Source organism: Drosophila nasuta, chromosome 2L (assembly GCF_023558535.2).
Source record: "Drosophila nasuta strain 15112-1781.00 chromosome 2L, ASM2355853v1, whole genome shotgun sequence".
Taxonomy (NCBI): domain Eukaryota; kingdom Metazoa; phylum Arthropoda; class Insecta; order Diptera; family Drosophilidae; genus Drosophila; species Drosophila nasuta.
This window is the reverse complement of record NC_083455.1, coordinates 2842148-2869458: the sequence shown is the minus strand read 5'-3', so window position 1 is coordinate 2869458 and position 27311 is coordinate 2842148. Positions and strand designations below refer to the sequence as shown.

General features: G+C 34.6%; 2 protein-coding genes across 5 annotated transcripts in view; both read left to right on the top strand.

Annotated features, from left to right (window-relative positions):
* The window catches only part of LOC132783610 (uncharacterized), a 177997-nt gene that overhangs the window by 36617 nt on the left and 114069 nt on the right, over nt 1-27311 (top strand). For 3 of the 4 annotated variants that reach the window (XM_060788880.1, XM_060788881.1, XM_060788882.1), the window contains exon 3: nt 24744-24792. The gene's annotated coding sequence lies outside the window, so the exon portion shown is untranslated. Of the gene's footprint in view, nt 1-15752; nt 15768-24743; nt 24793-27311 lie in introns of those variants that run through there. The other variant, XM_060788883.1, reaches the window with a different exon arrangement.
* Nucleotides 386-715, top strand: LOC132784546 (protein new-glue 3-like). The gene has a single exon (XM_060790232.1). The coding sequence runs from the start codon at nt 386-388 to the stop codon at nt 713-715; it is 330 nt and encodes a 109-aa protein (XP_060646215.1).

Below are 27311 nucleotides of genomic sequence, written 5' to 3'. Positions count from 1 at the left end.
CAAATGATGGATATGGCGGGTCACTCTTACTAGATTCAAAAGTAATGAGTTCAAGTGATTTAGTAATGTGGGTTAACGTTCAAATTTCTGCAATTTATCTATATTTGGATTTTGATGTAGATGAGCGGTAGCCTTACACAAGCTGAATAAACTCTTAAAACTCCATAATGATGAACAAATAATAACTATGAATCTAACAAAATATTTTCTTTCCCACAATTCTTCAAATAGCCCAATTTTAGCTATATTTATATGTATGTGTATTTTATTTATTTAACACGCAAATTTGAAACCTACTGAGCAAATACATTTATTCTCTTCATCTTAGTATATAAGGCAGTTAATTGTGAAATAATAGTATCATTCACAAATAGTTTTCTTGAAGATGAGAACAACTACAATTTTATTGGGGTGTGCCTTAGTGGCCATTTGTCTTTCCTACTTACCAACAATAGAATGTCAAAGTTCATCAACATCAACAACAACAACAACAACTGCGGCTACCGAACCGGCAACGACTACAACGGCCGCTAGTGATACCGCTACAACCACTGCCTCCTCATCTGACACCACTTCAACCACATCGACATCATCCAGCAGCGGATCTAAGAAGACCAGAAGGAAGCACAAGTGGAAGGCCATGAGAAAGCCTGGCAAGAAGGTTATCAAGAGGCACCGCAAAGGAGGCCGAAAAATTGAGGAATTCATTTTCTAAATCAAAAATTGGCCCACACTTAAATGGATAAATAGGTTGGAACCGAAATTGTATCACACATAGATATAAGAACTTGTTACAATGTGCACTTTATTAAATAGTTTTACAAATGAACTTGGTCTTATTGTAAAAAATAATTCTAGAGTGCAACTAACATTGGGCCGATCTACCAGTTTAAAAACATTAGTGTGCTCTAAAAATCTAAACCGATTCATTTTGTACCCGCTACCCATAGGGTAGAAGGGTATTATAACTTTGTGCCGGCAGGAAATGTATGTAATAGGTAGAAGGAGGCATCTCCGACCCTATAAAGTATATATATTCTTCATCAGCATTAATAGCCGAGACGATCTAGCCATGTCCGTCTGTCTATCTGTCTGCATGAACACTTATATCTCAGAGACTATAAGAGATAGACCTTTAATTTTGTTCGATAGCATTTGTTTTGTTTGCACGCAGATCAAGTTTGTTTCAAATTTTTGCCCCGCATACTGTGATTTTTGGTATATACAATAACAACTATAGTAGTTGAGATTCCTGATTTGGTTGCGAGCAAATTAAAGTTGTCCAAGTCATTAAAAAACAAGTAAGAAAGCTACAGTCGAGAGTGCTCGACTGAGAGATACCCGCTACCCATTTTGAATAAAAGCAAAGTAATGCGGTATTATTCTCAAAATATACCAAATATACTGCAAAATACTAAAAATATACCAAGCGGTATATGTGGTATATCAATATAGTACCGCATTCAAAATATACCTTAGACTGCACAATATACCAGATTGTCAGCCAAAGCAACTAGTAAGTAGGCGTTTTTGCCCATACAAAAGTATTTCTTTAATAACTTCCACAATTTTTATCTGATCTTAACCAAATTTTCAGGAATCATAAATTTTATAGTTATTACTGTATATACCAAAATACACCTAGATCTCAGAGACTATAAGAGATAGAGCTATAATTTTTTTCCGACAGCATTTGTTATGTTTGCACGCGGATCAAGTTTGTTTCAAATTTTTCCCACGCCCACTTCCGCCCCCGCAAATCCAAAAAATTGAGTAACAAGCGTAATTAAAAAGCTAGAGTTGTTTGGTATATACAATAATAACTTTAGTAGTTATGATCCCTGAGAATTTGGTTGCGATCAGATAAAAATTTTGGAAGTTGTTAAAGAAATACTTTTGTATGGGCAAAAGCGCCTACTTACTAGTTGCTTTGGCTGACAATCTGGTATATTGTGCAGTCTAAGGTATATTTTGAATGCGGTACTACACCGATATTTTTAGTATTTTTGTAGTATATTTGGTATATTTTGAGAATAATGCAGCAAAATATATTGCTTTTATTTAAAATGGTTAGCGGGTATCTCACAGTCGAGTACACTTGACTGTAGTCTTCTTACTTGTTTTTCTTACTATATATGAAATATAACATATTTCGAAAAAAAACTGATATATACCGAAGGTTGTATTTGGTATATCGAAATACTATCACTTTTAAATTATACCATAAAGTACAAAATATACCAGATTATTAAACCAGATTAGAAATCAATGCAACTCAGACCCACTTGCAGCAGTTGTTTTTTGCCAAATATGCAATTGTTTATTAACTAACTTTTTCAATTTTTATTCGTCACACTTCATAAAGACTTTAGTTATAAGTGTGTGCCCCTAAAATAGTTCAAATCGTCTTAAAATTTCGCTCAGAAAGCACTAATATATCCCGCTTAATGCAATTCATTTCTAAATGGTACTTAATCTCTCTCTTTCATTCTAGAATAATTTCACAAAAAGACCAAATTCATTTTTTAAAACTATTTAATAAAGTGCACTTTGTAACAAACTCTTAAATCGATGTGTAATACAATTTCATATTCCTTCTATTTGTCCAATACTAGTATGATATGAGGCTTCATTCAATATCAGTCGCCAAATCTTCATTTAGAGAAAGAATTTCTTGACTTTCTTGCCTCCTTTGCGGTGTCTCTTGATAACTTTCTTGCCAGGCTTTCTCACGACCTTCCATTTGTGCTTCCTTCTGGTCTTCTTCTTAGATCCGCCGCTCGATGATGATGATGTTGTTGACGTAGTGTCAGATGAGGAGGCAGTGGTTGTAGTGGTATCACTAGCGGCCGTTGTAGTCGTTGTAGTATCGGTAGCCGCAGTTGTTGTTGTTGTTGTTGTTGTTGAACTTTGACATTCTATTGTTGGTAAGTAGGAAAGACAAATGGCCACTAAGGCACACCCCAATAAAATTGTAGTAGATCTCATGTTCAAGAAACCAATTTGATAATGCTACCGTTCTTTGGCAATTAACTGTCTTTTATACTAAGACGAGTAGACTATGTTTATTTGTTCAGTAGGTTTCAAATATGCATTCTAAATACTAGATGATCGTATAAGAGTAGCGAAAATTGGGCTACTTAAATTAAATAGAAACAAAGCAAATTTTTCTTTTAGATTATTGGTTTTAACTATTATTAGTTAAAATGAATGCATGGTTTTATGGAGTTTTGAGTGTTTATTCAGCTTGTGTAAAGGTTCCGTGCATCAAAATTTGGATAAAATTGCTTGACCTCTTATGTTTAGAATGTTGTGAACCGTATCAAACATTTGACGTCTGCGGATAACTGAACTCATTCTTAGACCAATCTTCGACTTACTCAGCCTATAGGAAGATCTGACATGGCTCCATAATGTACTTCGTCATCTTCGTCATCAAATTAGCGTAAACAGTCTTAGTGTCAGAAAAACTTTCTGATACTTTACCAAGCGCACTACCTTGCTTTCCTTTCTGCCAGTATGTGGAATGCTGCTTACAACTAGATCGAAATTTTTTCGTCGGTTCCTTTAAAGGATATTGTAGCTTTGATTCAATAGGAAATGTATGTTACAGGTAAAAGGAAGCATTTCCAACCCACCCCATAAGTTATAAAAATTCTTGATCAGCGTTAACAGCCAAGTCGATGAAGAGTGTAGACAAAATTAACAGATAAGAATTACTTAGAACGCTACAGTACATTTTGAATAAAAGCAAATCAGTTATTATACCCGCTACCCATAGGGTAGAGGGGTATTATAACTTTGTCCGGCAGGAAATGTATGTAACAGGTGGAAGGAGGCATCTCCGACCCTATAAAGAATATATGTATATTCTTGATCACCGTCAACAGCCGAGACGATCTAGCCATGTTCGTCTGTTGGTATGAACACCTAGATCTAAGAGACTATAAGAGATAGAGCTAAAATTTGTTTTCGACAGCATTTGTTATGTTGGCACGCAGATCAAGTTTGTTTCAGATTTTTGCCACGCCCACTTCAGCCCCCGCAAATGTGCGAATTTTTGTATATGCAATAATTACTATAGTAGTTATGATTCCTAAAAATTGGTTGCGATCAGATAAAAATTGTCGAAGTTATTAAAGAAATACTTTTGAATGGGCAAAAACGCCTATTTACTAAGGGTCTTAGTTGTTTTGGCTGACAATCTGGTATATTGTGCCATCTATGGTATATTTTGAATGCGGTACAATATCCATATACCAAATATACCATTTGGTATATTTTTAATATTTTTGCAATATATTCGGTATATTTTGAGATCGGGTGAGCGGGTATCTCACAGTCGAGTACACTTGACTGTAGTCTTCTTACTTGTTTTTCTTACTATATATGAAATATAACATATTTCGAAAAAAAACTGATATATACCGAAGGTTGTATTTGGTATATCGAAATACTATCACTTTTAAATTATACCATAAAGTACAAAATATACCAGATTATTAAACCAGATTAGAAATCAATGCAACTCAGACCCACTTGCAGCAGTTGTTTTTTGCCAAATATGCAATTGTTTATTAACTAACTTTTTCAATTTTTATTCGTCACACTTCATAAAGACTTTAGTTATAAGTGTGTGCCCCTAAAATAGTTCAAATCGTCTTAAAATTACGCTCAGAAAGCACTAATATATCCCGCTTAATGCAATTCATTTCTAAATGGTACTTAATCTCTCTCTTTCATTCTAGAATAATTTGACAAAAAGACAAAATTCATTTTTTAAAACTATTTAATAAAGTGCACTTTGTAACAAACTCTTAAATCGATGTGTAGTACAATTTCATATTCCTTCTATTTGTCCAATACTAGTATGATATGAGGCTTCATTCAATACCAGTCGCCAAATCTTCATTTAGAGAAAGAATTTCTTGACTTTCTTGCCTCCTTTGCGGTGTCTCTTGATAACTTTCTTGCCAGGCTTTCTCACGACCTTCCATTTGTGCTTCCTTCTGGTCTTCTTCTTAGATCCGCCGCTCGATGATGATGATGTTGTTGACGTAGTGTCAGATGAGGAGGCAGTGGTTGTAGTGGTATCACTAGCGGCCGTTGTAGTCGTTGTAGTATCGGTAGCCGCAGTTGTTGTTGTTGTTGTTGTTGTTGAACTTTGACATTCTATTGTTGGTAAGTAGGAAAGACAAATGGCCACTAAGGCACACCCCAATAAAATTGTAGTAGTTCTCATGTTCAAGAAACCAATTTGATAATGCTACCTTTCTTTGGCAATTAACTGTCTTTTATACTAAGACGAGTAGACTATGTTTATTTGTTCAGTAGGTTTCAAATATGCATTCTAAATACTAGATGATCGTATAAGAGTAGCGAAAATTGGGCTACTTAAATTAAATAGAAACAAAGCAAATTTTTCTTTTAGATTATTGGTTTTAACTATTATTAGTTAAAATGAATCCATGGTTTTATGGAGTTTTGAGTGTTTATTCAGCTTGTGTAAAGGTTCCGTGCATCAAAATTTGGATAAAATTTAAAATAATTCTATAGATCGGAAGACCCCATTGCTTGACATATTATGTTTAGAATGTTGTGAACCGTATCAAACATTTGACGTCTGCGGATAACTGAACTCATTCTTAGACCAATCTTCGACTTACTCAGCTTATAGGAAGATCTGACATGGCTCGTCTGTCCGTATGAACACCTAGATCTAAGAGACTATAAGAGATAGAGCTAAAATTTGTTTTCGACAGCATTTGTTATGTTGGCACGCAGATCAAGTTTGTTTCAGATTTTTGCCACGCCCACTTCAGCCCCTGCAAATCAAATAAAATCGAATAACAAGCGTAATATTAAAGCTAGACGTGCGAATTTTTATACCCGCTACCCATAGGGTAGAAGGGTATTATAACTTTGTGCCGGCAGGAAATGTATGTAACAGGTAGAAGGAGGCATCTCCGACCCTATAAAGTATATATATTCTTGATCAGCGTCAACAGCCGAGACGATATAGCCATGTCCGTCTGTCCGTCTGTCCGTCTGTGTGTCTGTCCGTCCGTCCGTATGAACACCTAGATCTCAGAGACTATAAGAGATAGAGCTATAATTTTTTTTCGACAACATTTGTTATGTTTGCACGCAGATCAAGTTTGTTTCAAATTTTTGCCACGCCCACTTCCGCCCCCGCAAAACAAAAAAATCGAATAACAAGCGTAATTTTAAAGCTAGAGTTCCGAATTTTGGTATATATAATAACTACTATAGTAGTTATGATTTCTGAAAATTTGGTTGCGATCAGATAAAATTGTCGAAGTTATAAAAGAAATGTTTTTGTATGGGCAAAAACGCCTACTTACTAGGGGTCTTAGTTGCTTTGGCTGACAATCTGGTATATTGAGCCGTCTATGGTATATTTTGAATGCGGTACTATGTCGATATACCAAATATACCATTTGGTATATTTTAGTATTTTTGCAGTATATTCGGTATATTTTGAGAAAATACCGCAAATTATATTTATTTTATTCAAAATGGGTAGCGGGTATCTCACAGTCGAGTACACTCGACTGTAGCTTTCTTACTTGTTGAATATACAATAATTACTATAGTAGTTATAATTCCTAAAAATTGGTTGCGATCAGATAAACATTATCGAAGTTATTAAAGAAATACTTTTGAATGGGCAAAAACGCCTAATTACTAAGGGTCTTAGTTGTTTTGGCTGACAATCTGGTATATTGTGCCATCTATGGTATATTTTGAATGCGGTACAATATCCATATACCAAATATACCATTTGGTATAATTTTAATATTTTTGCAATATATTCGGTATATTTTGAGATCGGGTGAGCGGGTATCTCACAGTCGAGTACACTCGACTGTAGCTTTCTTACTTGTTCTTACTATATATTAAATATAATATATTTCGAAAAAAATATATACCGAAGGTTGTATTGATATATCGACATACTATCGCTTTTAAATTATACCATAATGTACAAAATATACCAGATTATTAAACCAGATTAGCAATCAATGCAACTCATCACTTTAAAATTTCGCTCAGAAAGCACTAATATATCCCGCTTAATGCAATTCATTTCTAAATGGTACTTAATCTCTCTGTTTCATTCTAGAATAATTTCACAAAAAGACCAAATTCATTTTTTAAAACTATTTAATAAAGTGCACTTTGTAACAAACTCTTAAATCGATGTATAATACAATTTCATATTCCTTCTATTTGTCCAATACTAGTATGATATGAGGCTTCATTCAATACCAGTCGCCAAATCTTCATTTAGAGAAAGAATTTCTTGACTTTCTTGCCTCCTTTGCGGTGTCTCTTGATAACTTTCTTGCCAGGCTTTCTCACGACCTTCCATTTGTGCTTCCTTCTGGTCTTCTTCTTAGATCCGCCGCTCGATGATGATGATGTTGTTGACGTAGTGTCAGATGAGGAGGCAGTGGTTGTAGTGGTATCACTAGCGGCCGTTGTAGTCGTTGTAGTATCGGTAGCCGCAGTTGTTGTTGTTGTTGTTGAACTTTGACATTCTATTGTTGGTAAGTAGGAAAGACAAATGGCCACTAAGGCACACCCCAATAAAATTGTAGTAGTTCTCATGTTCAAGAAACCAATTTGATAATGCTACCGTTCCTTGGCAATTAACTGTCTTTTATACTAAGACGAGTAGACTATGTTTATTTGTTCAGTAGGTTTCAAATATGAATTCTAAATACTAGATGATCGTATAAGAGTAGCGAAAATTGGGCTACTTAAATTAAATAGAAACAAAGCAAATTTTTCTTTTAGATTATTGGTTTTAACTATTATTAGTTAAAATGAATCCATGGTTTTATGGAGTTTTGAGTGTTTATTCAGCTTGTGTAAAGGTTCCGTGCATCAAAATTTGGATAAAATTTAAAATAATTCTATAGATCGGAAGACCCCATTGCTTGACATCTTATGTTTAGAATGTTGTGAACCGTATCAAACATTTGACGTCTGCGGATAACTGAACTCATTCTTAGACCAATCTTCGACTTACTCAGCCTATAGGAAGATCTGACATGGCTCGTCTGTCCGTATGAACACCTAGATCTAAGAGACTATAAGAGATAGAGCTAAAATTTGTTTTCGACAGCATTTGTTATGTTGGCACGCAGATCAAGTTTGTTTCAGATTTTTGCCACGCCCACTTCAGCCCCTGCAAATCAAATAAAATCGAATAACAAGCGTAATATTAAAGCTAGACGTGCGAATTTTTGAATATACAATAATTACTATAGTAGTTATAATTCCTAAAAATTGGTTGCGATCAGATAAACATTATCGAAGTTATTAAAGAAATACTTTTGAATGGGCAAAAACGCCTACTTACTAAGGGTCTTAGTTGTTTTGGCTGACAATCTGGTATATTGTGCCATCTATGGTATATTTTGAATGCGGTACAATATCCATATACCAAATATACCATTTGGTATATTTTTAATATTTTTGCAATATATTCGGTATATTTTGAGATCGGGTGAGCGGGTATCTCACTGTCGAGTACACTCGACTGTAGCTTTCTTACTTGTTCTTACTATATATTAAATATAACATATTTCGAAAAAAATATATACCGAAGGTTGTATTGATATATCGACATACTATCACTTTTAAATTATACCATAATGTACAAAATATACCAGATTATTAAACCAGATTAGCAATCAATGCATCTCATCACTTTAAAATTTCGCTCAGCAAGCACTAATATATCCCGCTTAATGCAATTCATTTCTAAATGGTACTTAATCTCTCTCTTTCATTCTAGAATAATTTCACAAAAAGACCAAATTCATTTTTTAAAACTATTTAATAAAGTGCACTTTGTAACAAACTCTTAAATCGATGTGTAATACAATTTCATATTCCTTCTATTTGTCCAATACTAGTATGATATGAGGCTTCATTCAATACCAGTCGCCAAATCTTCATTTAGAGAAAGAATTTCTTGACTTTCTTGCCTCCTTTGCGGTGTCTCTTGATAACTTTCTTGCCAGGCTTTCTCACGACCTTCCATTTGTGCTTCCTTCTGGTCTTCTTCTTAGATCCGCCGCTCGATGATGATGATGTTGTTGACGTAGTGTCAGATGAGGAGGCAGTGGTTGTAGTGGTATCACTAGCGGCCGTTGTAGTCGTTGTAGTATCGGTAGCCGCAGTTGTTGTTGTTGTTGTTGTTGTTGAACTTTGACATTCTATTGTTGGTAAGTAGGAAAGACAAATGGCCACTAAGGCACACCCAATAAAATTGTAGTAGTTCTCATGTTCAAGAAACCAATTTGATAATGCTACCGTTCTTTGGCAATTAACTGTCTTTTATACTAAGACGAGTAGACTATGTTTATTTGTTCAGTAGGTTTCAAATATGCATTCTAAATACTAGATGATCGTATAAGAGTAGCGAAAATTGGGCTACTTAAATTAAATAGAAACAAAGCAAATTTTTCTTTTAGATTATTGGTTTTAACTATTATTAGTTAAAATGAATGCATGGTTTTATGGAGTTTTGAGTGTTTATTCAGCTTGTGTAAAGGTTCCGTGCATCAAAATTTGGATAAAATTTAAAATAATTCTATAGATCGTAAGACCCCATTGCTTGACCTCTTATGTTTAGAATGTTGTGAACCGTATCAAACATTTGACGTCTGCGGATAACTGAACTCATTCTTAGACCAATCTTCGACTTACTCAGCCTATAGGAAGATCTGACATGGCTCCATAATGTACTTCGTCATCTTCATCATCATATTAGCGTAAACAGTCTTAGTGTCAGAAAAACTTTCTGATACTTTACCAAGCGCACTACCGTGCTTTCCTTTCTGCCAGTATGTGGAATGCTGCTTACAACTAGATCGAAATTTTTTCGTCGGTTCCTTTAAAGGGTATTGTAGCTTTGATTCAATAGGAAATGTATGTTACAGGTAAAAGGAAGCATTTCCAACCCACCCCATAAGTTATAAAAATTCTTGATCAGCGTTAATAGCCAAGTCGATCAAGAGTGTAGACAAAATTAACAGATAAGAATTACTTAGAACGCTACAGTACATTTTGAATAAAGCAAATCAGTTATTATACCCGCTACCCATAGGGTAGAGGGGTATTATAACTTTGTCCGGCAGGAAATGTATGTAACAGGTGGAAGGAGGCATCTCCGACCCTATAAAGAATATATGTATATTCTTGATCACCGTCAACAGCCGAGACGATCTAGCCATGTTCGTCTGTTGGTATGAACACCTAGATCTCAGAGAGTGTAAGAGATAGAGCTAAAATTTGTTTTCGACAGCATTTGTTATGTTGGCACGCAGATCAAGTTTGTTTCAGATTTTTGCCACGCCCACTTCAGCCCCCGCAAATCAAATAAAATCGAATAACAAACGTAATATTAAAGCTAGACGTGCGAATTTTTGAATATACAATAATTACTATAGTAGTTATGATTGGTTGCGATCAGATAAAAATTGTCGAAGTTATTAAAGAAATACTTTTGAATGGGCAAAAACGCCTACTTACTAAGGGTCTTAGTTGTTTTGGCTGACAATCTGGTATATTGTGCCTTCTATGGTATATTTTGAATGCGGTACAATATTGATATACCAAATATACCATTTGGCATATTTTTAATATTTTTGCAATATATGCGGTATATTTTGAGATCGGGTGAGCGGGTATCTCACAGTCGAGTACACTCGGCTGTAGCTTTCTTACTTGTTCTTACTATATATTAAATATAACATATTTCGAAAAAATATATACCGAAGGTTGTATTGATATATCGACATACTATCACTTTTAAATTATACCATAATGTACAAAATATACCAGATTATTAAACCAGATTAGCAATCAATGCAACTCATCACCTTAAAATTTCGCTCAGAAAGCACTAATATATCCCGCTCAATGCAATTCATTTCTAAATGGTACTTAATCTCTCTCTTTCATTCTAGAATAATTTCACAAAAAGACCGAATTCATTTTTTAAAACTATTTAATAAAGTGCACTTTGTTACAAACTCTTAAATCGATGTGTAATACAATTTCATATTCCTTCTATTTGTCCAATACTAGTATGATATGAGGCTTCATTCAATACCAGTCGCCAAATCTTCATTTAGAGAAAGAATTTCTTGACTTTCTTGCCTCCTTTGCGGTGTCTCTTGATAACTTTCTTGCCAGGCTTTCTCACGACCTTCCATTTGTGCTTCCTTCTGGTCTTCTTCTTAGATCCGCCGCTCGATGATGATGATGTTGTTGACGTAGTGTCAGATGAGGAGGCAGTGGTTGTAGTGGTATCACTAGCGGCCGTTGTAGTCGTTGTAGTATCGGTAGCCGCAGTTGTTGTTGTTGTTGTTGTTGTTGAACTTTGACATTCTATTGTTGGTAAGTAGGAAAGACAAATGGCCACTAAGGCACACCCCAATAAAATTGTAGTAGTTCTCATGTTCAAGAAACCAATTTGATAATGCTACCGTTCTTTGGCAATTAACTGTCTTTTATACTAAGACGAGTAGACTATGTTTATTTGTTCAGTAGGTTTCAAATATGCATTCTAAATACTAGATGATCGTATAAGAGTAGCGAAAATTGGGCTACTTAAATTAAATAGAAACAAAGCAAATTTTTCTTTTAGATTATTGGTTTTAACTATTATTAGTTAAAATGAATGCATGGTTTTATGGAGTTTTGAGTGTTTATTCAGCTTGTGTAAAGGTTCCGTGCATCAAAATTTGGATAAAATTTAAAATAATTCTATAGATCGTAAGACCCCATTGCTTGACCTCTTATGTTTAGAATGTTGTGAACCGTATCAAACATTTGACGTCTGCGGATAACTGAACTCATTCCTAGACCAATCTTCGACTTACTCAGCCTATAGGAAGATCTGACATGGCTCCATAATGTACTTCGTCATCTTCATCATCATATTAGCGTAAACAGTCTTAGTGTCAGAAAAACTTTCTGATACTTTACCAAGCGCACTACCGTGCTTTCCTTTCTGCCAGTATGTGGAATGCTGCTTACAACTAGATCGAAATTTTTTCGTCGGTTCCTTTAAAGGGTATTGTAGCTTTGATTCAATAGGAAATGTATGTTACAGGTAAAAGGAAGCATTTCCAACCCACCCCATAAGTTATAAAAATTCTTGATCAGCGTTAATAGCCAAGTCGATCAAGAGTGTAGACAAAATTAACAGATAAGAATTACTTAGAACGCTACAGTACATTTTGAATAAAAGCAAATCAGTTATTATACCCGCTACCCATAGGGTAGAGGGGTATTATAACTTTGTCCGGCAGGAAATGTATGTAACAGGTGGAAGGAGGCATCTCCGACCCTATAAAGAATATATGTATATTCTTGATCACCGTCAACAGCCGAGACGATCTAGCCATGTTCGTCTGTTGGTATGAACACCTAGATCTCAGAGAGTGTAAGAGATAGAGCTAAAATTTGTTTTCGACAGCATTTGTTATGTTGGCACGCAGATCAAGTTTGTTTCAGATTTTTGCCACGCCCACTTCAGCCCCCGCAAATCAAATAAAATCGAATAACAAACGTAATATTAAAGCTAGACGTGCGAATTTTTGAATATACAATAATTACTATAGTAGTTATGATTGGTTGCGATCAGATAAAAATTGTCGAAGTTATTAAAGAAATACTTTTGAATGGGCAAAAACGCCTACTTACTAAGGGTCTTAGTTGTTTTGGCTGACAATCTGGTATATTGTGCCTTCTATGGTATATTTTGAATGCGGTACAATATTGATATACCAAATATACCATTTGGCATATTTTTAATATTTTTGCAATATATGCGGTATATTTTGAGATCGGGTGAGCGGGTATCTCACAGTCGAGTACACTCGGCTGTAGCTTTCTTAGTTGTTCTTACTATATATTAAATATAACATATTTCGAAAAAATATATACCGAAGGTTGTATTGATATATCGACATACTATCACTTTTAAATTATACCATAATGTACAAAATATACCAGATTATTAAACCAGATTAGCAATCAATGCAACTCATCACCTTAAAATTTCGCTCAGAAAGCACTAATATATCCCGCTCAATGCAATTCATTTCTAAATGGTACTTAATCTCTCTCTTTCATTCTAGAATAATTTCACAAAAAAGACCAAATTCATTTTTTTAAAACTATTTAATAAAGTGCACTTTGTAACAAACTCTTAAATCGATGTGTAATACAATTTCATATTCCTTCTATTTGTCCAATACTAGTATGATATGAGGCTTCATTCAATACCAGTCGCCAAATCTTCATTTAGAGAAAGAATTTCTTGACTTTCTTGCCTCCTTTGCGGTGTCTCTTGATAACTTTCTTGCCAGGCTTTCTCACGACCTTCCATTTGTGCTTCCTTCTGGTCTTCTTCTTAGATCCGCCGCTCGATGATGATGAAGTTGTTGACGTAGTGTCAGATGAGGAGGCAGTGGTTGTAGTGGTATCACTAGCGGCCGTTGTAGTCGTTGTAGTATCGGTAGCCGCAGTTGTTGTTGTTGTTGTTGTTGTTGAACTTTGACATTCTATTGTTGGTAAGTAGGAAAGACAAATGGCCACTAAGGCACACCCCAATAAAATTGTAGTAGTTCTCATGTTCAAGAAACCAATTTGATAATGCTACCGTTCTTCGGCAATTAACTGTCTTTTATACTAAGACGAGTAGACTATGTTTATTTGTTCAGTAGGTTTCAAATATGCATTCTAAATACTAGATGATCGTATAAGAGTAGCGAAAATTGGGCTACTTAAATTAAATAGAAACAAAGCAAATTTTTCTTTTAGATTATTGGTTTTAACTATTATTAGTTAAAATGAATGCATGGTTTTATGGAGTTTTGAGTGTTTATTCAGCTTGTGTAAAGGTTCCGTGCATCAAAATTTGGATAAAATTTAAAATAATTCTATAGATCGTAAGACCCCATTGCTTGACCTCTTATGTTTAGAATGTTGTGAACCGTATCAAACATTTGACGTCTGCGGATAACTGAACTCATTCTTAGACCAATCTTCGACTTACTCAGCCTATAGGAAGATCTGACATGGCTCCATAATGTACTTCGTCATCTTCGTCATCATATTAGCGTAAACAGTCTTAGTGTCAGAAAAACTTTCTGATACTTTACCAAGCGCACTACCTTGCTTTCCTTTCTGCCAGTATGTGGAATGCTGCTTACAACTTGATCGAAATTTTTTCGTCGGTTCCTTTAAAGGGTATTGTAGCTTTGATTCAATAGGAAATGTATGTTACAGGTAAAAGGAAGCATTTCCAACCCACCCCATAAGTTATAAAAATTCTTGATCAGCGTTAACAGCCAAGTCGATCAAGAGTGTAGACAAAATTAACAGATAAGAATTACTTAGAACGCTACAGTACATTTTGAATAAAAGCAAATCAGTTATTATACCCGCTACCCATAGGGTAGAAGGGTATTATAACTTTGTCCGGCAGGAAATGTATGTAACAGGTGGAAGGAGGCATCTCCGACCCTATAAAGAATATATGTATATTCTTGATCACCATCAACAGCCGAGACGATCTAGCCATGTTCGTCTGTTGGTATGAACACCTAGATCTAAGAGACTATAAGAGATAGAGCTAAAATTTGTTTTCGACAGCATTTGTTATGTTGGCACGCAGATCAAGTTTGTTTCAGATTTTTGCCACGCCCACTTCAGCCCCCCGCAAATGTGCGAATTTTTGTATATGCAATAATTACTATAGTAGTTATGATTCCTAAAAATTGGTGCGATCAGATAAAAATTGTCGAAGTTATTAAAGAAATACTTTTGAATGGGCAAAAACGCCTATTTACTAAGGGTCTTAGTTGTTTTGGCTGACAATCTGGTATATTGTGCCATCTATGGTATATTTTGAATGCGGTACAATATCCATATACCAAATATACCATTTGGTATATTTTTAATATTTTTGCAATATATTCGGTATATTTTGAGATCGGGTGAGCGGTCGAGTACACTCGACTGTAGCTTTCTTACTTGTTCTTACTATATATTAAATATAACATATTTCGAAAAAAAATATATACCGAAGGTTGTATTGATATATCGACATACTATCACTTTTAAATTATACCATAATGTACAAAATATACCAGATTATTAAACCAGATTAGCAATCAATGCAACTCATCACCTTAAAATTTCGCTCAGAAAGCACTAATATATCCCGCTTAATGCAATTCATTTCTAAATGGTACTTAATCTCTCTCTTTCATTCTAGAATAATTTGACAAAAAGACAAAATTCATTTTTTAAAACTATTTAATAAAGTGCACTTTGTAACAAACTCTTAAATCGATGTGTAGTACAATTTCATATTCCTTCTATTTGTCCAATACTAGTATGATATGAGGCTTCATTCAATACCAGTCGCCAAATCTTCATTTAGAGAAAGAATTTCTTGACTTTCTTGCCTCCTTTGCGGTGTCTCTTGATAACTTTCTTGCCAGGCTTTCTCACGACCTTCCATTTGTGCTTCCTTCTGGTCTTCTTCTTAGATCCGCCGCTCGATGATGATGATGTTGTTGACGTAGTGTCAGATGAGGAGGCAGTGGTTGTAGTGGTATCACTAGCGGCCGTTGTAGTCGTTGTAGTATCGGTAGCCGCAGTTGTTGTTGTTGTTGTTGTTGTTGAACTTTGACATTCTATTGTTGGTAAGTAGGAAAGACAAATGGCCACTAAGGCACACCCCAATAAAATTGTAGTAGTTCTCATGTTAAAGAAACCAATTTGATAATGCTACCGTTCTTCGGCAATTAACTGTCTTATATACTAAGACGAGTAGATTACGTTTATTTGTTCAGTAGTTTTCAAATATGTATGCTAAATACTAGATAATCGTATAAGAGTAGCGAAAATTGGGCTACTTAAATTAAATAGAAACAAAGCAAATTTATCTTTTAGATTATTGGTTTTAACTATGTTATTATTAATTGAAATGAATCCATGGTGTTATGGAGTTTTCAGTGTTTATTCAGCTTGTGTAAAGGTTCCGTGTATCAAAATTTGGATAAAATTTAAAATAATTCTATAGATCGTAAAAACCCATTTCTTGACCTCTTATCTTTAAAATGTTGTGATATTGCGTTAACAGTGTCATACATTTGACGTCAGCGGATAATTGAACTCTTTTTAAGACCAATCTTCGACTTACTCATCCTACAGGAAGATTTGACACGGCTCCATAATGATAAATAAGAAAGTATAAAATATGTGAATACAGAGAATTCAATCGTGCTCCCTTGAACTCACCAACAGAGACTTACTGAGATTTACTGTTTGCTTTTAGAAACGTAGATGGTCATCTACTGTAGTATGTATTGTCTGTATGATTGACGCGATCAGTGAATGCTTGCTTGACAATCGCCTAATGCGTATTCGCTTGCACTCGCATTTGATTTTACAAATGCAGATTAGCTCTCTTTCAAAAGCCAATGTCAACAACGAAATATGCGTGTCTAGTTTTTTTTTGGTTTGGGATTTTTGTTGTCGGCAGACAGCAAATGGAATTGTCATCAAGCCCAAACTGATATATACATATATGTACATATACGTGTTAACGTTTATCGAATATGCTACTGCTCTTTATAATATTTTCATAATTCATTGCCTCTAGCAAATGTTTGTAATGTTCTTCTTTCTGTCTGTCTATGAGTCCGTATGAACAACTGAGTTTTAGAGACTATGTGTAAGACAGACAGATCAAGCTGAATTGAATAAAAAATGAATAGCAAATGTAATTTTAAACTTAGAGTAACAGGCAGAAGGAGGTAATATATATATTGCGAAGTTTTTAATCAACAAAAAATATGCAATAACATTCAAAAGTCTACGTTTTTGTAAATACAATTCAAAATTTAATACACTAAACGTATTTTGCTAAACTTATTAAAACATTCACAAATACAAATAATGAAACAACTTAATTCGATGTAAACTAAACATGACAGCATTCTGTTAAATTCTGTCGGTAACAATTGCTATGTTACATTTATATGTGAAGATTCGGTTAAATTTAATACATTTCTATTTATTGTTCTACTTCCTAAATGTACTTCGCCTTTAGCTTGGCTTTTTTAGGCGGTATTGGGTATTAATGGCCGGTATGTGTAACTAGAACAGGTGAAGAAGCGCTGACAGTGACCAAAAACCAGAGGCATCAGCAGTGCCATTTATCAAAACTAATAGCTTTATAGATAAGACATAAAAAAGGCGAATGGTAAAACTAAAACCATTACAGACATTGCTGGGGAAAAGAGTTGTATAGCCTATTTTTTTCGTTTTCTGTGGATGAAATAAATTTATCGTTGCATTAATGGCAAGCGAATAAATAGGAATTCCAGACCGAAACATCGAAAGTTCAAGCAACAGAGAGTATCCTGAGCCAGAGATACTTAATGAATGGAAAACAACGTGCAAATTGTTAATTGCACGCATGCATGCGACGCGAAGGCAGGCTGCAGGCTGCAGGACATTTGGGCAACGCCAGGGCCTGAGACTGGGAATGTGTCTGTGTGTTAAAATTGAATTAATGGCGAATTTATGAATGGCGCATTTAAATGAGACACGCTTTAAAAATTTATTGCGCATACGCCGCATGTGATGCACTTTTCGCATGTTGAGCTTAAGCGCTTTATTGTCACTTTGTTTATCATTAATCTCGACGGCAATTTCAGTTAAAAATATTAACGATATTTGCAAAGACGATAGAGTTTATAGACTTGTAAATTTGCAACAATTTAATTATGCTTCATGGTTTCATTTCAAGTGTAATCAAAACATTTAAATTGATTTTTATTTTAATTATGCTCTTTACCTAAAGCTACAAAAAATTTACAAACTGAAGCATAATCATAAAATGTTTGGCCAATAAGGAAATAAAGTTGAACAAAACAAAATAAAATTATGCGGGTAGCAAACCATAAATTGACTTTTGCTCCAAAAAAGTAACATTTGTTTTTTTATTTTTTTGTTTTTTGGATTGTTTGTTTTCTCTGAAAGTATAGAAGTTTATATACACATACATATTCTTCATTGACTTTCTCTTTTTATGACTTTTACGCATGCTTTGATCAAACATATTAGTGCTGGGGTTTTGTTCGTACTGCTATGATACAGAGTACCATATTAGGCAACTCGATAGAAGAGGGTCGACTCTAAATGCCTGACAATAAAGCAACGCCTAACATCTCCCAAAAAAAAACCCCTACAAAGCATATGGCAAACAACTGCAGTGAAGCGTAAATAAACTTGTGTGTTCGAATGTCCCTTGCCACTTAGAAGGAGTTACCTACACATCTCCTTTCAGCCACCTGCCCCCATACCATCTCTCGCTAACTTCATATCTGCCAAGCTGCCTATCTCGGTGCTGTTAGATAGTGCGTATGAGTGATTTCGCCTTTTTCTCGCATTGTTGAATGTGCATTTATTTACTCAAAAAATTCCTCGTTCTCTCTCTTCCTCGTCATCCTCATTCTCTTTGAGTCTCAATTTAATGTGTTGACTACGAATGTTTAACATTTTTTACGCACGTTTGGCTTTAGAGAATTATTTGAGCTTTTGAATTTGCCATTAAAACAAGAAGGAGGGTTATCCTTCTATAGTTCCCAATAAGATTTGCAATACGCCAAGCTAAACGCATTTTTAATTTTGTGATAGTGATATCCTTTGAACCCAGCTACATAGTCATAAGACGTTTTTTTGATAGTATTTAATCAACGGAATCGGCTGCTCTTGGCAATACTCTTCCTGTTTTTTCCATTGAGCAGAGTATTTACTGAATCTATGTATATACATTATTATTCATTTATTGAACGCTGTTCATGTTGTAGCAAAATTAATTGGCAATTAATGTCAACAACAGTGAGAACGCAGTGCAGCAGAGTCAGACAGAGATCCGTCGACAGACAATTTGGACAGAATTTAATAAACATTGATTCAAAAATTGCCAGCGTCTGTTTATTATTGTGCATACTCAAATAATGTGAATACTTTATATGAACAGATACGCATATGTAACAAAGCTATTGTTGATATTCAATTAAATTATATAGGAATATAATATAATTAAAATTCAATATGATTAAAAACAATTTGCAACACTTTATCACGTAATAAAGCTCAATTCGAACTACTGAAGTAATGCTTGTCTATTTACAAAACCAAAAAGAAGTATGTAAAGTGTAGTGAACCAACTTATTCACTAATACCTCAAAATTTCTGTAGAGTAAGCCATAATATTGTCACAGTTTCTAGCTCTAGTCAGCTATCTTGTATCTTGTCGCACACGAAACTCTTGGTTACAATTGGCTTTTAGTCGCAGCCATAAATTCAACAAATTTTCTTCAACAAATTAAGTGCCCATTGCAAGTTTGTTCGTACAAGCAATAAATATCAATAATTACTCTATAAAGAAAGCATCTGTATAAAGGGAAATAGATGATCTGTGTCGAGCGGAGTTTTGCCGCGATGCTAGCATTAAGTTTTCTAATTGCCATTGCAAACTGAAAGCTACGAAATATAAGCTGAATAAGCTGCGAATATAATAAGCTGATGAAATCAGCAATCACATGACATCACACACAATTATCTGCTAGTCAGGATCAGTTTATAATTTCCGTTTAGTGGAGTGGATTTTCCATAATGTGGTCATAACAGATTCGATGTTCGTACTTGGGTAAATACCACAAAATTGCATAGCTTATAACGTGTTGTAAAAAGTAATTGTACATAATTATGTGTTGAGCATTAATATGTGCAACAGTTTTAGTGCCGCATACAGCATGAACAGTTGACATAATGCGCATTAATTTTCAAAGCTTCTTTACCACCACAAACCAGTGACAATTTTTTTTACCGGTTACCCATAGGGAAGAATGGTATTATATCTTTCTAGCTTCTGACCTCACAGACTATAAGAGGTAGAGATACAATTTACTTCGATAGCACTTATTAAGCTTGCATTCAGGTCAAATTTGTTTAGCATTTTTACCACGCCCACTTCCGGCTTCACAAATTGGAACAAAATGGAAAAACATTGAAGATATGTTAGAACCTTTTGTTGGTACATACAATAAGAACTACAGTATTAATGATTCCTTAAAATTGGCGCACTATCAAATTCAAATTGTAGATGTTATTTAAGAAATACATTTGTATTGCAAAAACGATACTTACTAGGGGTTAGTTGATTTAACTGACAATCTGGTATATTTTAAACTCTATGGTATTTTAATTCTTGTACTATATCAATATACCAAATAATAATGTATATAACACAGAAATGTTTTGCGTTTTTTTAAACGGTAACGTGTATCTCACAGTCGAGCTCACTGTACTCTAGTTTTTTAAGAAGTTACTTGAAATAACTTTTGAGCGGTTGTAAAAGAATAAGAAAAATATTATTCTAGTATTTAAGGCGTACCAATATTTTTTTTCGCTTGGAGTTATAAGACTGTGAATTGTAGTTATATATAAAATGAATTTAAATTTGGTGTTCATCCTCCAATACTTAAATCTTGAATATTATTCAAGAAATAAATGTGTAATTCTACAACTCAAACTCCCTGTTTACCGGATATATTTGTTTAAAAAGCTGTTAATGTATTGAAAATATATACAGAAGCTTGACATGTGTCAAACTATATTTAGTTTGAATAATAAATTATAATTTTATATTTAAGCTTTCAAAATATTTGATACATTGCACTATGGGCCAAAAGCCCAAATATGCGGCATAAATGATTTTTTTTTTTTTGAAATAGTGTTGTTTAATTATTTTTTTGGTATCTTGAATACTTATATGATATAAAAAAATTTTGATAAAATTTTTTGGGAATACCCCTAATTTTTTGCGCGCTTTTAAAGTCAGCTGTTCAGTGTCGTTTTGTTTTAGACAAAAAACCCGCGAAAATTTTGACGACTTGCAGCTCGTAAATCAATTGAAGCAAACATTAAAAGTTAAAAGTGTGTAAATGGAAAATAAAGGTCAAGGTATGTAAATTAATAGTTACTAAACGTTTTTCTATATTTCTAAATGTTTGTGTTGTTTTGACTAATGTGTTGCAAATGTGTTGTTCTAGCTTATTCTAACAAAAGTACATGTGTTCTGTGAAGCTTTTCCTTTAAGTGCCTCAAAGTGCCTTAAAGGTAAAAATGTAATATTTTTAACAAATCTCTATAGAATCCATTTTTAGTAATGGTTTTTGCCCGTTTTTGCCCGTTTTTGAAATAAACAATACATGTTGCAGGTGTTTATGAGTTCTCTCATGCAGCGCTGCTCAAAGTGTTTTTTTTTTTAATAACTTTGACAATTTTTATCTGATCGCAACCAAATTTTCAGGAATCATAACTACTATGGTAGTTATTGTATATACCAAAATTCGTAATTCTAGCTTTAAAATTAGGCTTGTTAGCTTTAAAATTAGGCTTGTTATTCGATTATTTGATTTGCGGGGGCGGAAGTGGGCGTGGCAAAAATTTGAAACAATTTTGATCTGCGTGCAAACATAACAAATGCTGTCGAAAAAAAATTATCTCTTATAGTCTCTGAGATCGAGTGTTTCATACGGACGGTTATATGGGGGCGGGAGGAAGGCGTGGTCAAATTGACACAAAATTTTTTCCGAAATTCTATCTTTCTCTCCCAGATATTTGTGCAAATTTTCAGAATCTTAGGTCCATTTTTAGAGTTTATGCCGCAAATTTGGGCTTTTGGCCCATAGTGCATTGTTAACAATGTTAATAATTATAAGCGCATTAATTTACACCTTCTTTGCTTTCTCTGAAAGGTCATTTTTAAACCAAATTTAATTATAAATAATTATTTATTTTTCCACATTTGAATAGTAAATATTGGAAAATATAACATTGTTACATATCTAACTTAAATTGTTAGCTATGTTAATAATCATAAGCGTATTAATTTACACATTCGTTGGTTTTTCTCAGTGATACATTTTGCTTTTTTATGCAATGAAAGTTCAACTTTAAATCAAATGCGTTTTCTTAATATTCAGATATTGTGTGAGTTTTTCCTACTGCCGGCACTTGCATAGCAACCTCAGAATGTATTTCTTTACATTTGTCTCTGGAAATGTTCGCACGTATACAATTGCATATTTTAAATACAAATACATCCACATGCATGTATTCAGTGTGCCGTGCATTCATGTTCAAGTGTACACATATGTGCATCGCATTCAGTGCGCAAATTTATTCATTTCGGCAGACAGGTTGCTCTAATTATGCATGCCAGCCATAGAACTACTTGCTGAAGGGAGATACTGGAAAAGCTTCATCCTTGTAGTTGGCTCTGATTTATTTTAAAATTTTCAAATTTGTGCATAAGCCTACCTTCTTTTCTAAGCTTAAAATAAGATAGAAAACATAGTGTTGAGTCTTAATTTAAAGAAACCATAACTTGATACTAGAATATATTTGACAATTCTTTCTAAGGAACATCTGTCGAATAGACGCAAGTTCTTTAGGTTTGAAGCTTGCAATAATTTCAATTCATGATTCAAGTGCAGAGTGTTCTGCCTGCTGTTGATGGTATTACTAATTATACAAATGTATTGTGAGGTTTGTTTCACAATCTTATACTTTTTATTTATGTGGTTGGCCTCTGCTGCACAGGCATAATTTATGGACAGGGCGTGGCTGGTTTCTATATAAATCATAACACCATAGCACCAGGATAAAAAGGGAAAAACAATTTGCAAATAAACAACATAAAGCATGGCATGCCTTTAGGCGCGTTACGAGCATTTTTTATGCGGCACAAGTTTTGTTTATTTCTGTTTTTGTTTCTCGTTTTTTATCTAGCACAAATAATTTATTAGCTGGCTTTGGCAGCAACTTGCCACATGGCCTAAAAGCCTCAAAAACTGTGCCGCTTATAAATCAGCCATAGTGAGTTCGCTATACATTTGATGATGTTAGCGGCAACTCAATTAGAAAATTTAATTACGTTGCGGAGAACAGAAAACAGTAAGCAGACAACGTCTATGGATTGCACTAAACATTCACAGTTGATTAAGCAATATTCATTGGACTTGCGGCTAGAATCAGATATGATTTTTGAGTATTCGAACTGCTCCTTTTACCATCATCAAAGGCAATTCTCAACAATATGAAAATCAATCAAGACAATATCCAACAGCGCCTGGAGGTATGCAACAAATATTGTACTTCGAAGCTTCTCTGACTGTCTTGTCAGTTCTCACTTTTGATGCTTGCCAGGAATGAGTTTCGAGTTCTCAAAATGAGAAAATCCCGAGGATTGTTTCTGGCCTTTTCGAACATATCCTTGCCTTTTGACATTGCCTCGTTGTAGCTGCTCTTTAATATTATTTCGCAGTTTTATGCTTATTTATTTATATATTTATTTTTCCAGAGCGTAAATTGTGTTGGCCCGCCTGGCTCTGCTTGGCTTATTAACAAAAGAGGCTGCACATTTTGATTGATTAGCTTTTCGTCTTGCGTTTCGATTTCTGGCATAATGTATAGCACCGAGGTCTGTTGAAAATTGATTTTGAAATGGATTCAAGTTTGCCCAAGGAGCACAGAAAATAAATTTAACTCAGGTTGCTAGAAATGGTTTGATTGAAGAGGTTTTTTATGGTTTGTGTAAAAAATTTAAATTCGAATTGCATTTCGAAACAACTGTTTTAGCTTAACTTTTCCTTTGTTGATTAAAGTTGGTTCAATAAGAAAACGAATTGATGTAAGCTTAAGTTAATTTGCTCCCACATTTTTTTCACAGAATAATTAGGTAATCAAATTAGGCTCAAGTAACCTTAATTCATTGGCCAAACATTGGGGTAACTTGATTTAATTTAAATATTAGGTCGCGCATAAAAAGTAAGGGTAAATAGCGAAGCCTATCTATAATTTGCCACAGCCCAATTGCCTCTGACCTTGCCACGGGTTTGGGTCAAATTTTACCTTAACCTTATCAATCAGTCCGTGACGCGAACGCGAACAAAAAGTAGCAGATACTCCCTCATACATAAGCACGTTAACTGGCAAGTGCTACTACAAATTTGGATGCGCTCAATCAAGCGCTAAGCCCGCCGTAACAAATTCCCAGAAGCATTGAAGGCCGACCCGATCCATTGGTAAACTTTCCTATGGCATTTTCCTTTGCACCTTTATCATTTTTGTTTTTGTTGCGTCCTTTTGACTTTTGGGCTGACCAAAGTTTGAGCCCCCATTTGTGGTGCTAATTTGTTGTTGCACGTGGAGCTGGTACGGCCAAAATACTTGGCCCAAATGGAGCGCGTCATTAGTTGGCAGCTGCCATAGTCTTTCTCCCAGACTTTGCCTCAGACTTTGATTTCCAGTTTTTTGATTCACCACGCGATTTATTATTAATTGGCCGCAGGCAAAAACTTTTGTTTGCCTATTTGTTTGTTCCTGCTGCGTTACGTGTATTTCAATTATTAACACTTGTGCGGCAACATTGCGTTAACTTAATTGTTTAATATTTTACAGCAATTTCGGGTCGCAAAATTTCGCTTATTTTGCTTTTGTTACATTTTTTTTTTACATACTTTTCCATTTTATTAACATAAATGCTGCATAAATATTGCCCTATTTAATTAAAACTTTTTCTTTCCTAATTGCAGACGCCAAGAAAACATCTCAACCTCCATTCGACGAACATTATGATTGACGGTGAGTTTCAGTAAAAAAAATAATGAAATTTCGAGGATCCGAATGGTAGTTTAACAAAAAAAGAAAATTAACGGGAGTTCAATTTTTTTGCTGAATTACAGTTAACTAATAACTGATTTAAGATTCGTAGAAAATAAAGAAGCCAATAAGAGTTTGGAATTTAAATATTTTTAGTCATATTAAATAGGTTTTCTGCACTGAATGTACAAGACAATGTTAAAGGGTTTAGAAAAAAAGCATTAATTAAAAATGACTTCAATTAAAAAAGGTGATTAAATTTCATACTTGATTGCTTTTGCTTAATACCAATAATGGCTTTTTAATTAGAAAATTCTTTTTACTATGTAAATTAATCATGAAATTGGGCTAATTAAGTAACTACAAAAAAGGAATCGATTAAAATAAAATTAATCAAATTTGCAGAGATAATCAGTATGCATAAATTTGAAAAAATTAAATTAATGTTATTAATAATGTCTGACCTGTTGGAATTTAATTAATTTGACGAAACTTGTATCAAATGAATTGTATTGTTGGAAATTTAAATCAAACTACGTACGCACACCAATACATTTCTGTTTATACAACGCATATTCACACTTGCACAAAAAGGCAGCAGTGGCAATAAAATTAAAGCGATTTTCACTGCGGTTACAAATTGCTTTTAATTGTTGTCGCCGCATAAGCGGCTGTGTATGTATGTTATTGTTGTTGCCCAGCTATGCATTAAATAAGTCTAGCAAAACAAGCAACAATTGTGCATTTTGCGTTGCATTAAATCGGCTTTGCTTGGCCACATTTTATGCTTGAATTTAGTTTAGCATATGTGGAATAGAGCCTTGTCTGTAACTTCGCCACACCTAACTCCCATATGCACACTTGCAATAATAAACATCAATTGCCTAATGCAAACAAAAGCCGCAGTCGCAGTCGGAGCTCTGCAATCTGCCTACATTCTCCAACCCTGGTTTCAGTCTAGCTTTATTTTCGTAGCATACTTTTGTGCTGTTTGCATTTTATTTCTTCTTGCAGGCTCAGTCGACGCGTCGTCGTCGCAGCAACAGCAACTGAGGTAGTGGTGAAATGGAAAAAGTGCTTTGCAAATACGCAAGCAGTCGCGTCGTGTAGTATTTAGACAGGGACAAGTGCCACCCCAGCTACAGTTCCTTTTCCTGGTAGTATAATTGTCCTATGCCGAAGTAAATGTGTGAGTGCGGTTGAACATATACATGGGAGTGTGCGTGTGTGTGTGTCCCAGCGTCTTTTTATGAACTTGTTAACAATCTAACGACCTTTTTTTGCCTACCAGGGAACCAGCTTGCCAGTCAGCCAGCTGTACTTGTAGTCGCTTTTGTTGAGGTGGTTGCAAACGTTGACTCTCAACGGGCAAATCATATGTTTGTATACAGCAAATATTTGCATACTTTCGGGCGGCTCATGAAAATAACATAATTTGATTCTGACGAGAGGCAAGCTTGTGGTAATGCTACTTCTCTGAATGTGTGTTGATTCCATGTTGGTCGATTATATTCGATTCAATTGCCTGTATTGTTGGCAGCTAGTCGACTTCAAATATAAAATTTTTTTTAAACGAAATCGAATTTCCAAATTCAATGCAATAAAACTTCTGAAATAATAATAGAATCAGAAACAGAAAAATGAATTGCTTACTAATATCGTACACCAGCAATAGCTTTTGTATGAAAATGTCGAAAGAGTTTTAATTCCTAGAATTCATAAATTGTTTACACTATTATAAAGGTCGTTTAATGACAAAATAGGTCTTCTTTAGTTCGACACAATTGTAAATTTGAACTAATTTCGAGAAAAGAGCTTTTTGAGCACCTTAAATGCCTCACAAATATAGCATGAGCCTATTGTCCGAGCCGTGCTTAAAAGCATGCACCACAAAAGCAAACAAACAACAATTTTTGGTCGACTGTTTTAAAGTTCTGAACAACAACAACTTGGGCGGAAAACTTACAACGAGAGTGGGGAACGACAACACAAAACTCATTAATTATTCATAGTGTTCAGCACCAAAGTGTTTATGAGGCAAGTGCCGCTGAGGCTCGCCCACAAATGAACAACAAGGACACCCACAAAAAGGACAACACAACAAACAGGACAACGGTACAATCGGACAACCTGGCACAAAGCGTACAAAAAATAAATGCAAATTTAACTTTTTCTCAACATAAAAATAAACTAGCTGGAATCCCTTGATTTCACAAACTGGACACAGAATTGACAATATTGTTAACAGCTTCTTTTAGAACGAAGCTGATTAGATCGAAATCGAGTAAGGCCTTCCCGACCATTGCGTGCCGTGCTGTGCCAGCACCAAAGACCAATCGATTGTAGTTGTCCTTGCTTGCTTAGGCTCTTACACAATGACAACAGCAAATCCATACGTGCTAAACGCACATTTCAAAACAGGCCAAAACAACTTTGCATTGCTTTGCTTGTCGGTTGCCATTTGTAAACATTGGGCGCCTGTTAATGGTAAAATTTTAAAG

Excerpts from the sequence above, each read along its gene's own strand:
- LOC132784546 (XM_060790232.1), top strand. The coding sequence starts at position 386 with ATGAGAACAACTACAATTTTATTGGGGTGTGCCTTAGTGGCCATTTGT.